General features: G+C 37.9%; 1 protein-coding gene and 1 long non-coding RNA gene across 2 annotated transcripts in view; one reads left to right on the top strand and one right to left on the bottom strand.

Annotated features, from left to right (window-relative positions):
* Positions 1-13,646, top strand: part of LOC309627970 — a 749,424-nt gene that overhangs the window by 245,092 nt on the left and 490,686 nt on the right. The window lies entirely within an intron of this gene.
* Positions 9,388-13,646, bottom strand: part of BTC (betacellulin) — a 42,416-nt gene continuing 38,157 nt past the window's right edge. The window contains exons 5-6 of the mRNA XM_082390838.1: positions 12,687-12,797; positions 9,388-11,253 (exon numbers count right to left, since the gene is read on the bottom strand). Of these exons, the coding sequence (XP_082246964.1) occupies positions 12,689-12,797 (109 nt within the window). The 3' untranslated portion in view covers positions 9,388-11,253; positions 12,687-12,688. The remainder of the gene's footprint in view (positions 11,254-12,686; positions 12,798-13,646) is intronic.

The raw sequence follows: 13,646 nt of genomic DNA, 5'->3' as shown, positions 1-13,646 counted from the left end.
TGAAGTTCGAATGCAATTGTACCTTGATGTAAAAAATTGAAAACAGAAAGATTAATCCAAAATTGTCTATTTCACTAAAATTTACTTAAACCAATTACTTTCAATTGTGTCTGTCTTAATGGAACATAGGAAAACAATTTTTAGACCTAGCTCCACCACCAATAATCATGTGACTTGGGACAATCCAATCCTCTATGGTCCCACTTTCTTTTCTGTACATGAAGGGGAAAGAAGACTAGAGTTGATGATCTCTCAGTTCCCTTCTAGCCCTAAAATGCTATGTCTTGAGGTCCTTAACCCTCCATACCCTGCAGGGGAAAAAAAGTGAGACTTCGTATGTACTCAAACGCTTAAGTGTAAAACCTAACTCTGAGCATAAATCCTGAGGATATGAGTGTTTGTCCTATGATAAATGTGTTGTAAATTCCTGAAATCTATACCCCTCTTATCACAAACAGTAGGTGAGTTATATGTGTTCAAATAGTATAAGCCACCAGAAAAGAAGAAATAATGTGTGTAGCGAAACAGCTACCTGCCTTCAGGAGAGAGCATGGCAAACCGCTCTTCCCTCCACTGCTAGGCTCACTGATTCTCAAGGAAAAGCCCTCAGAGGCTCCATCAGCATCTCCTGAAGTTCTTGCTAACATGCAGAATCCTTACATCCCCCGTCCTTCACCTAAAATCAAAATGGTGGTGGTAGTGGGGAGCAGGGGAGGTTGTGTTAGCTCAAGTTGCCATAATAAAATATCACATACCAGGTGGCTTAAACAACAGAAATCTATTTTCTCACAGTTCTGAAGGCTGGGAAGTCCAGGATCAAAGCGCCAGCCAATTTTGGTTTCTGGTGAGAGACAGCTCTCTTCCCAGCTTGCTGATGGCTGCCTTCTCACTGTGTCCTCACACGACCTTTCCTTGATTTGTGCATGTGGACAGAGATCTCTCTCTCTTTTTCCTCTTCTTATAAAAAACTACCAATCCTATCAGACTAGGAACACATCTTATGACTGCATTTACCCTTAATTAGTTACCTCCTGAAAGCCCTATCTCCAAATACAGTCTGGGTCGAAGTTAAGGCTTCAAGATACGAATTTGTGGAGGACCTAATTAAGTCCAGTTCACAGCGAGGAAGAGTCTGCAGTTTTAACAAATTCTCCAGATTATTCTTTTGCACACTAACATTTGAGAACCACTGGCTAGGCTCCAAGAAGAGTTATCTTACCTTCAAACTGCAAAATTTGAGATCACCTATCCTTTCTTATTTTCAGATCATGATGAATAAAGGAAGCGAAACGAGAGAGACAGAGGTGAAGAGAGACAGAGGCAAAGGCAGGACAGAAATAGAAAGAGAAAGTCTCTTTTCCAGTCATTTTTCCAAGTTAAAATGAAATTTAGCTAGAGCTTGTCATTCAAAAACTTATGAACAAACTAAAGACCCCACAATGATGAGGATAGGTCAAATGGTCACAGGTGTCAAATGAAAGGGCTCCCACGGCCAAACCTAGAACAATTTAAGCAACAAAATAAGCAGTAATGTTAGATTATAACCCAAAGTATGAAATAAATATCCATGAATCCATCCTAATATAAATGATTAAATAATTTTAAAAATGAATTAATTAATAGGGGGAGAATAGACAAATATCTCATGTAGAAGAATTTCAAATAATTTATGTAGATACTCCACCCTCAAGTTAGTGGAGCATAGCTTCTCACCCCTTACGTGTAGAATACACATAATGACTTCCTTCCAAAGACTATATTATGGAAAACGTGAAAAGAGGAGTAATTTAACATGAGGAAACCTGGAAAAACATTACCTCAGCCAGATGATCAAGGTCAACATCAGCAGTGATAAGTTATGTTGATGGTATGTACCATGGATACGATGTGATGAAAATGGTACTTTACTTCTGTGTTTTTCGTCTGACAACACATGATCCCAGTCTAATCATGAGAAAAATATAAGACATATCCCAGCTGAGGGACAGTCTACAAAATACCTTATTCCTCAAGACTTCCCAGTTCAAAAACAAGGAGAGGCTGAAAAACTGTCACAACCAAGAGAAGCCTAAGGAAACTTGATGATACAATATAATGTGATATCTTGGATGGGAACTTAGGACAAAGAAGCAAAAAGAACACTAAGCAAAAGCTAAGGAAATCTGAATCAAACATGGATTTTAGTTTATAGTAATATATTAATATTGGTTCATTAATTTTAACAGTCATACCATACTAATATAAGATGTTAATAATAGGAGAAACTGAGTGTGGAGTAAATGAGAACTCTCTGTTCCATCTTCACAATTTCTCCATGAATCTTTATTTCATTCTAAAAAATAGTTTATTTTTAAAAGTGACTTAAATGAATCAGACTCTAAATGTGAAGAAATTTTAAGAATATTTTAATTTATTAATTTTTACCTAATTCTTAAAGAACTCTTTCAATAAGAATAAAGTAAGAATTCTATATCAAAAGGGAAAATTAAAAAGCTTATGAGTAACTGTAATGCCTCTTCAACCTCAAAAGCAGAAAAGGATAATAAATTGCAAAAATCAGATAAAAGTATTTCCTTTATAGTAGATGCCATATTGCAAATGCATTTAAAATTAGCAAGGCATAACATTTATTTCCTTGACATTTGTCTTCCAAAGAGTTCACAGTGCTTGAGTGTCTATTAAAAAATGATTCATGTGAAATTTTTATCAAACCAAATTTACTGTGAAATTACTGCCCAGATAAGACTTTATTTTGATCTTATTGAGTTATTTCCTTATTATTGAGCCCTTAGTTAGAGCTTCCAAATATAGCAAATGCCTGAGAAAGTAAATTTTTAAATTACAATTACAATACACTAATGGAATTACATATTGTCTTCCTTTGCCCAGTTATGGCACACAATAGGCATCTAGTAAAATATTGATTGAAAGAATGAAATTACTTCTTATTGCTTCATTCAGTACACTAAGTTTGTCTCTTGACTATCTCACGGGTGTGATCATCAGTTGGTTTGTTAGCTTAGATTTCTTCTAAATGCATCATCTCACAGCATAATCCTCACTGGAATACCTGATTATTATAGATAGAGATCTCTGTACATTCTGGATTAGCATAGTTTAGTGTGTGTGTGTGTTCATTAAATCCAGAAGTTGGAGAGAAAAGCTGCTACAGCATGTAAGTTTCCCTGCATTGTCTTACAACTGCTACTCACTTAATGCTATATTATTAAAGATAGAAATGGAACTCCCTCCTCTCTACTGTCTATCCGTGCAAATCCAACCAACATCAGTGAGCTTTTGCTGCATAGCAAACCAACTCAAAGCCTAATGATTTAATACAACAACCATTTCATTTAGCTCATGATTCTGTGGGTTCTCGGAGCTCAGTGAGGACTTTCTTCACATCAAATTTTATCCTACAGGAAGTTAATCCAGGCTTTTTCACATGGAGGATTCCCAAACAAGAAAGAGAAAATTTAATGAACAAGAATTTCTCAAGCCTCTGTTTTCTAGCGCCCCATTGGCCAAAGCAAGTCCCATAGGTAAATCTATATGTAAAGGTGGAGAACGGATCCCACCTCTTGATAGAAGGAACTGCTGAATAGTGTGGCTATTTTGTTTTCATCTACCACAGTCCATTCCCAATGCAAAATACACTGAACTCCCCGTAACTGTTCCTAAAGTCTGATCCAACGCAGTATCAGTCTCAGGATCTAATACCTTGCAATTTGTATCCTGTTCAAATGTAGAAGAAATTCTGGAGTGTGGCATCTTGGGTGCACATTTCCTTCATTCAGAGACCTTTAAACTTACAAGAAGATAACTGCTTTTGACACACCTAACATGCAATGAAAAAACAGGTACAAAATAACCATAACAGGACTCTCATTCAAAAATGGAAGAAACAGGACAACATGGCAGTCACTTTTCCATAGCAATTCTGAAATCCAGCTGAGTATACATCGTCAGATATCCCTCCTGTGGGGAAAAGGAATGATCACTGGTTAGAAGGCAACTCTGCTCCCAGGGAGTTGTTACTTTGTCCATTGTTTATGTCTCTTGTTTCCAGTCCCTACACCCTTTCCTCCATCGCTTGAGATGTCCTTCATTCTCCATATGAAATTACACATTTGCAACTAAGCGGATTTCTCAGACTGCTTCCTTCCTACTTATAAAAATGTGGGGACTGAGATAATTTTTTTATTTTGAACTATCTCTGTCCATTTTAGTCCAAATTTGCCTAGTATAGGGTTTCAGCAAAGACTACTAGAAGAAACAATGTTTACATTGAGACTTGAAGAATGATGAGAATTTTATCCAGCAAAGGAGAGGGTGAGCAGTAAAAGGAGAATATTATAAGCAAAAGAAATAATTTCTGCCTGTGAATGATAGGACCACAGGCAAGTTCCTTGAGCTCAGATTCTGAACCTAATTCCTTCTCTGCACCTAGGTAATAGTACCGATACCATAGAGTTCTTATAGGTATAAGAACAAATAGGAACAAATTAGATTTTATTTGTAAAGTGCTTAATACTGTATCTAGGAAATCAGTAAGTACTAGTAAGTACTTCATAAATATTTTCTAGTGATGGTAACAGTCTGGAGCCAGACTTCCTGCATTAGATCCTGGATTTGCCACTTAACTAGGTATGTGATCTTGGGCAAGACATTCATCTCGTGTCCTTCAGCTTCCTCTGCAGGAAAACACTAAGTACTTGTGCGTAAGGGTGTTGGGAGCATTCCATGAGTTCCTATGTGAAGCATTAGAACAATTCCTGACACATAATATATACTATATGAATGTTAGCTTATATTAGGAATAAAGAAACCCTGCAAGAGTCCAATTAGGCATTTAGAAATTATTCTATGACTTATAAGAAAACTGAGACTAGAAAAGTATAAGTACCTGCCCGAGTTCATTTAGCTAACAAATTCCATGGTCTGAAACTCAAACATGCAATTTCTGGTTCCAGCCTCACCCCATGATGCTTCCCTAAGCTCCAATAAAAATTGCCTTCATGGAACCTCAAGAAACAGCCCTTGGCTACTTGACATAGTAATATTACCATTGGTAATATTATCCCTTGGTCTTTTCAGTGAAGATGAATTTCCTGAGAAGTTTCTGAGCTGTGGAGAAATAGGTAAGAATTCTCGTCACTCTGAATGACTTGCGTCAGAATATTTTAACCATAGCACTAAGCAAATTATGCTTATTAACAGGAAAGGAGTCTCAGATTTGAATATGAACAATAAGATGTGCAGAGAAAAATGCACTGGTCCTTGAAGCTCTTCATCTTTTAAAAACAAAATGAGAGTATTTCAACTTACAGAATAAATTGTCAAGATACCCTAGGTAATTAGAGTCTCCAGTGTCAAAATGCTGATGGGAAAATATTACCACAAAGCTGAGATGCACACCCAGGTCTATCTGACTCCAAGTCCCTTTTCCTGTCCACCACACCACTACCACCAACGCATGCTGCCACCAGAGGTCATTTGCAATTGCTCTTTTATGAGCTCCTGGGAAGGGGAAAAAGGAGATAGAGGAGGGGCTGGTGAAAAAGCACTAAACTGCACAGAAACTAAAGGTTCAGGGATGGCTTAGGATTCACCTGGTATATCTCTGAAAGGGAACAATGGTTTACACTTTCATAGAATTTTGTTTTTGAAAAACAATGTCACTGAGGCCAAACAAATCCTTAATATTCAATCTTATCTCTCTATTCTCTTTTGGTTTGGTTTCCGTGGCAACCTATATTTATTGGGCAATTCTGTGTGTATTTGCTGAAGGCAGGTGATTGCTTTTGCTCAGCTTAGGGTGGGAAACAGTCTAGAGAGAGGTCATTTAGAAGAAAGAATCTTATTTTATTTTGTGGGAACTCTTAGTCTTTAAAAATAACAGTTAATTTCTTAAACTTTGTGGTAGGCATTATCTGAAAGATGAGTGAAATTAAAATTGATTATAAGAAGAAGCAGAGGAGGAGGAAGAAGGGGAGAGAGAGAAAAAGAGAGAGTAGATGAGAGGGAGGATGTGAGGGAAGGAGGAAGGGAATAAACACAAGCGTGGTGTGGGGATAGTCTCTGAGGACCCTAGCTAAATTCTAGCCATTTCCACTGCTTGCCTTCATACTCCGAGGGTGTCTTGTCTCCTCTCTCCATCTCTCTCATCCTTCTGCACCCTGCCTTCTACCCCTGTCACTGCAGTGAAGCGGAAGAGAGAGGCTGGCAGGCTTGCAAGGAAACCATGTGCCAAAGCCACCATCGTCACCTGGACGTCAGCTCCACAGATCTAGAAACACTACTTTCCCACATCACATGCCTCCAATTCTCTGTCTCTCTGTCCGGAGGCTTTCTCCAACATAGCAGAGGATTTCTCTACCTGTGAGCAGGACAACCCAAAAGTATAGGGCATTTAACCCTCAACCAATGAGGGGCAGATGTCTGTAAATAGAAAGTCCATCTTGACACAAGCCTTGGTGGGACACTTCTGAGGGGCATTCCACATGGTTCCTCAGTGGATCCAAGTGGGATTAATCCCATTGTCCACAGCAGTAATTCTCTCACTAACATGCCCTTCTGGAGCTTCTCATGCTTCTCTCCCTCATTTTCCCCTCTTGCTCACTTGTATATCCTGGAACTATTTCCCAAATAAATAGCTGTTCCCATGTGCTCATCTCAAAGTCTGCTTTCACGTGAAGGGAAAATAAAACACTAGGGTATCCCTATCTTGACATTAGCTTTCTGTGAAATAGTATTAATAATTCAATTCAATTAATAGTAATAATTATAATATTAATAATTAAAGCCAAAGAAAGTTGATGTTTTTGAGGGTTGCCACTGCCCCCGACGCCTCATTCTGAGTTCCATCAGGGAAACGGAACCTCCCTGGGTTTCCGTGTAGAAGGGTTCTTACTAAAACCCAGCATATGACATATCGTCACCCAGCTTGGATCACAGAGCTTCAAAATATTTTATTATTCTGCACACACCTCACAAGAATAATTACACTTTCTGTAGCAAGCAACAATGAGTTCTGTGTTTGTGAAGAATTCTGTTTCCTTGACTTCTTTTAAATAAGCTGAAGAAAGAGATAAAGGAAAACACCTACTGAAGTACCTCTGTTGTGCTTTTTTTCTGGTAACTTAAACCTGAGTAAGTATAAGAAAAAAAATGGAGGAAAATGTCTTTAAAAATATGTTTGGCTAACATTTCTTTTATAATACAAGTACTGACTGTAATTGTTGCTTAAACATTCCTAGGTATCCACATTTTGAAATTTCCAATAGCATAAACGTAATTTATCTCTTGGAATTAATTGCTGATACAGTTTTTGGAGTTGTATCGTTTATTTAGTTTCCTAATGTAGAACTTCAGAGTACTTCAGACACCAATAGCCGACAGGTCCTGAGGACGAGTGAGCTTACAGAAGTGTCAACTAGATGTTATTATAAGATACACATTCTCAGGGTCCAGTAACACTAGCAAACAGACAAGAATAGACTATTCGCACGTTATGTTCCAGCATCAACGCTCAGCTGCCAAAGTTGATCACATGGGATCAGGTTTTCTTTGCAGAAGAAAATGCCTTGAAGCATAGAAAATTCTTTGAAGAAGAACAGATGCCCAAATATAGCACCCATATTCATCAACCACAACAAAAAAATGTATAAACCAAGATTCCTACACCAAAGAAACAGAGTTATACTCTTTTTTGCTGACAGTCATTATTAAAATATGTAAATTATTTGGCGGTCAAAAGAAATCTGCTCTTCCTACCATATACTGAGTTCTGTGAATGCTCATCTTGAGTTTTATGCTGCAAGACAGTGGTATAGGTTGAAAGTCTAATGACTATGTCCTCTGGATAACATAAATTCTTGAATAAGCCTTGTTTTAAATTCAATGCTATGAAAGATCATATCCACTACAACATAAGCTGGTGACCAAGAGGTCACTATTTGTCCACTGATGAGGTCCCAGAACTAAGGTACTTGGCACTTAGTAGGTACTTAATAAATATTTTTGAATGAATGAGTGACAGCAATGCCCCAATATATTTAAGCTCTCATAATAGAGTATTGCAAAATATACTAAAACGAAGGTCTCATTAAGGCCATAGTTTGGTCTTAAAACCATGAGCGCTGAAATATGTCCTGGACTTCCTTTACAGAATTTTGCACAGACCAGGGCCTTATCCAAATAGCAAGTTATTTGACCCAGAACAATTTACTCTATTCTCTATGTAACCTGCCTACTGCATGGGCAATAATACAGAGTGGAAAATGTAAAAGCCCAAATAATCCACTTCAGGAAAGAAAAGAAAAGCTCTCCTCCATCTCAGCCCATTGCTTAAGAATATAACAATATTGGAATCAGGAACACCTCACCTCACAGCTCATATGCCCATATATTTTACCCTGTCATGCACAGGACATTCCGGAACAAGGTACGAAGCCTTGATTCCATCCCTTCTCACATTCCCTTGTAGCAACACCCACTAGCCCCTCCACTGCTAGAGCTTTCCAAGAAATTCTGTAGAATTTGACAAGGATCCAAGAAATACCGGGCTTTACCCAGGATTTGGGCAGAGACCTTTCTTTCTCAGAGCCAGTCATCGGATGTAATTTCCTTCAGGAGCCTTCCCTGATTTCTTCTAAGCTGGCTAAGTCACCCTCCTCTCTGAGATCTTAACATAATGTTTCATAAAGGATGCCATTTCTTCTTTAAGAAACTGTTGTCCACAACCTCGTGATGCACCAGAGTTGGTCAGGATCTTGGTTCCAGGTTACAGAAACTCAAATAGAACTAGCTTAAGCCAAATGAGGAATTTATTATAAAGATACTAACAGGTCTCATGGAGGCTGCACACAGGAATGGAATGAATCTAAACTTTGAGAATGCATGGGATACGAACTCAGATTACCGGGAAACTCACCTCTCACCTCTATTCTTCTCTCACCAGCTTCTTTCGCTTTTCTGGTCCACACGGAGCAAAATATGACTGCCAATAGTGTCAAAATACACGTCTGTATACCCCATGAACCCAAAGAAGAGTAATTTTATTTCAAGTTCCCAGTTTCCCTGGGAATGACTCCAATTGGCCCAATTTCATCAAGTGCCCACCTTAGACCAACCAAACGCAGCTGGAGGTGGGAGCTGAGGTTAGAAAATATGGCCAGGCTGTTGGGCAGACAGTCTCATAGGTGTCTACCACACACTTCCAAATTCTTTAGTTTCAAAGGAAAACACGTGGTCAGAGTAGACTATTTCAAACGTATTAATGATAGTTGCTATAATATATAAGTTTTTTTAAGGCAATAATGTTCAAATTTATTTCTATTAATAATTCATGGTAACAATAGAAAATTCCTAAGTAAACATATCTGCTTTGTTTTAAAAATAAATTTATTTTATTACATGATAATACTGACAGTTTACATAAACAAGGTCATTTAACGTATGCAAAACAATTATAAAATACATTTTGAAAAGATACGAAAATCTCTGAAGTACTTTCTTGGTAGTTCGATCTACCAAATTTCAAGAGACACCATTAATATTTTAGCATCAAAAGAAAATTCCCAAGCTTGAATTGTCTTGAGAGAATCCACTGGTCAACCAACCTCTGTTTGTTTGTTTCAAGCACTCTTAGTATCAATGAAGACTGAGAAAGAGAAAGAACATGAAGGAGCTCAGAGCAGGCTTTTGAAAATAAAGTGTATCCAACACGGATTGGTTGAAACTGATCCTATTTCAAGAATGGTCACTCTCAGGAGAAAAAACGGATTTAGAAAATTATCCATTGTTTTAGTTAGCTCTCATTGATATTTGAGCTATTTCTGTGTTATACATAAGCACAGTCTCAGTCTCACTTGAAACATGACATGTGATAAAAGGTAATATACAACTTCACCTTTTCTCTGAATTCTCTGATTCACTTTGGGTATGGAGTCTACACTGCAAAGTAAAATTTACAAAGATTCTGGAAAAGCTGCTTTGCTGACAGGCACAACAGCCAAAGTGTAGCAATTTGAGGACATCTCATCAGTTTTTATAAATGATCCACCCAGCCGATGTAGGAAATTCCATATTCTATGGAATATTGGCTCAATGTGCATTCTGCTTTTTCAGGTTTAAAAAGAATCTTTATTAACTGTAATCTGGAGTTGAAGGAGCATTTGGCAAGATGATCCCAAGTAATAGATGACTATGGTCATAATTTGATTGCACCAAAATTCACCTGAGAGCAATCACGGGTACTGTTTTCTTAGAAGAACAAATGAGGATATGGTCACAGCCAGTGTCTGCTTGGGCTCTGCTGTACTGTCACTGACCATTTACCCCGGGATACATAGCCTCTTCCAGTGCTATTATCTATCCTTTAGAAAGCATAGCCACTTAACCTGGGGCTTAAAGACTGTCAGGCATTTACTTCCCATCTCTGCTCATTACCTTAGCTATGGGGCAAATCTGTTTGCTTTAGAAATGTAAGAATGTATGCATATCACTGAGAATTTATAAAGGAGCAAAGAAGCATAATGAAAGTCAAGACTACGGAAAGCATGATGGTAACAATAACATATATCCAGGACTCTGCATTCTGAGTTTCTGCAGGAAAATGCAACAGTGTCTCAGAGTCATGGCAAAACACAGTTTAGTGTGAAGTCTTGGGTTATATTGTGAGTTAGGTTGCAACAACTTCAATGAAAAAAAATGATGGTTAACAGCACAAACTTTGAACTTGGGTAAATCTTGGTTCCAGTTTCAGCTCTACCTATTCCTAACTGTAAAACTGGGTTAGATTATTTAACTTCTTAGGGCTTGTTTCTATACATGAGAAATGAGGATCATAGATTCTTCAAAGAATTAAGGAAATAATGTATTTCAAACTCTTAGCACATAGTAAGTTTTGGATAAATGGTAGCTTTATTATTAATTCAATTCCTCAGATCTAAACTCCTTCCTACTCTTCTTTTTTGTTTGACTAGTAATCCCGGTGACAAAACTTAAGTGGAAGTTTATTAAAATTTCCCTTCTTAACTGGGTGCTTTTCCCAAATACTATATAATAATAAAATTACTTATTATTATTATAAAAACAATAGTAAACAACACAAATTAACATTACAAACAGAAAGTAAATACATTATTTAAAATTCATTTTGCTAGCTGTTTTCCTGAGACACAGTCTGTCCATTTTCAAATGAGTAAGGTATTTTGTAGCTTGCCACCAGCCTGGAGGTACCTTCATAGACTGCAGGAAAAAGGAAAAAAAGAGCAAGCCATTGAAAAGAAATGCACTACGTAATTACAAAAAATATCTAGAGCCAGCATTTTTGTTTTCAACTCATTCGTGTCATTCTGGTAATAAGTTAGGAGACTATTATAATTTCTTGATAAGCATTTACTATACCCTATTAATCTGCTGGGAGTTCCTGGGAAAGGAGATTCTTTGTACTGTGGGGCGAGCTATAGAAAGTCACCTTTCCCGCTTGCTGGATGGGAATAAGAAAGCATGTGGCCTTGATTGCTACTGGCCTCTTCTATGACCTAAGAGGAATTAGCCAAAGATGAAGCCAACTCTTCAACTGGTGAACAGAAAGACAGAAATAATTGTTCTGTGCGTGGGAACTCTGGTACCAGCAAGTGTGAATACTACCTTCCCTCTGGACTGCCGGTGCACGCGAGCCAATACATTTCCTTTATTTTAAACCAGTTTGGCTGTGCTTGATGCCTTACAGACGAAACTACCCTGTCTGACTGAGCTACTTATGCTCCGTCTGCCCCCCTGAGTCTTCCTCTGCTCTGCTCTGCGCTCCGGGGGGGGGGGGCTGACCTACAGATTGCATCACAAGGGCTCCCTTGCCCTCTGGATTATCACTGAGTTTGGCTAGTGGGAGGCACCTGCCAAAGATCTGAAGGCAAGAGGAGAGAAGGTTTGGGGGCATTTTTCTCCACTTCCTGCCTCCTTCATCGTTTAGGTGCCGGCTGTGGCTATTTCCATCCACAGCTACAGCTCCTGCCTGCTGGGGTCTTCCAGCACAGCCAGATTCTCAATGCCAAGGTAACTCTTCCCCAGCATTACAGCCTCCTGCAATTGCCAGACTCTGGGAGCCTCAATGTTCCTAAGGGTGCCCTCATCCCTGCCCTCCCAGCCCCTTCATCGAAATGTCTTTATTGGATCATCCGAGAGGATTTGTGATTCCTGCTGGAATCCCAAATGACAGAATATTTAAAAGAGCTTAGAACAGTGCTTGGCATGTGGTAAATGCTCAATAAATGCAGTTATTAAAATATTGCTTTTGCTATTTCCTTTCAGTGTGAGATGTCTAAATGAAAATTCTTCTTGTGATATATTGGAAAAATATATCAAATATCTTATAATATTTTATAAGAATATAAAATAACGACCACAGCCATGCAGAACTAGAAAGCAGACTGATCTTAGTACATTAGAAAAAGTATAGAAAAGTCCACACTCTATCTCTGTGGTAGAGTGGCATCCAAAAGAAAGATATGAGAAAGTCTTTTATCTGGCTTCAGATTCTATGAAAAAAAATGTCAATTTATTTTTAGATGTTTTTAAACATAATCAAATTCCAAACAATGATTTACTTGATGCAGTTAAGCCCTACTTCACCAGGTAAATGTCACCTGTTCCCCATCTACCAAGTTTATCACACTTACCATTAAGCAATACTAGTCTCTTGAATGTCATCATTTATAGGAGTTATATCTTTATCCAGGGTTTCCATTTCTTCTTCCTTCTTTATTCTTTCTCGATGTTTCCGAAGAGGACTTGGAAAACAAAGTGTTAGAAATTAGTGTGGTCCTATTAGTTAATGCAATCACAAAATTAATCAAGAGAGCCTATGATCTTATTTCTAGACTGTTAAAAATGTATAGGTTCCTTTTTTAAAAAAAAAATTTAGGTTCTCTCTTTATCCATCCCTTTCTCTAGGCTCACATGATAGCTACAATAGCATCAGTGTGGATAGGGTGTAGTTATAGGTACATAGGAAGAATACGGTACCTAATTGTTGATAGATCTTGGTGAGCGCAAGAAAATCTTTCAGGCCAAGTCATTTTACAAACTAGACTGATAAGCATTATTTAATGTGTAAATAAGAAATAGTACAAAATGGAAACAGACATAAGAAAACCAAGAGAGTGAGGGTAGCCTCTGGATATGTTAATTAAGTTTCTAGATATACTAATTAAGAAGTGTGTTAGATATTATGGGCTGCAGTCCAGTTTTCTTAAAGTAAAATTAATGTAATAAAATAGGGCATTTCCCAGCTCTGCCCCAAACTTGGCCTTATGAAAACTCTTTTTTGCCATAAAGTAGGTAAACTCTTAAAAAATACCTTTCAATTTTATAGCTAGGAGGAATCCTACAGATTATTTGGTTTAATCCTCTGTCTTACAGAAAATAAAATTAAAGTTTAAAGAGGTTAAGAAACTTGTCCAAGGTCTCAAAGATGTTTAATGACAGAGCTGGGACAAAAATCACTCTAGACTGCCGATAGCTATGCTAATGCCTTTCTACCCAGAATGTTGTGAAGAAAGGAATCATGCCACACCCTCCTCTAATCAGTACCACAGCCCGAGGGTAAATGTAACATTTTAGGAGGCTTCTCAAGACAA

This window comes from Balaenoptera borealis (genome assembly GCF_965194805.1).
Source record: "Balaenoptera borealis genome assembly, chromosome: 4".
NCBI classification, from domain to species: domain Eukaryota; kingdom Metazoa; phylum Chordata; class Mammalia; order Artiodactyla; family Balaenopteridae; genus Balaenoptera; species Balaenoptera borealis.
The sequence above is the reverse complement of the archived record's forward strand: the minus strand, read 5'-3'. Positions and strand labels throughout refer to the sequence as shown.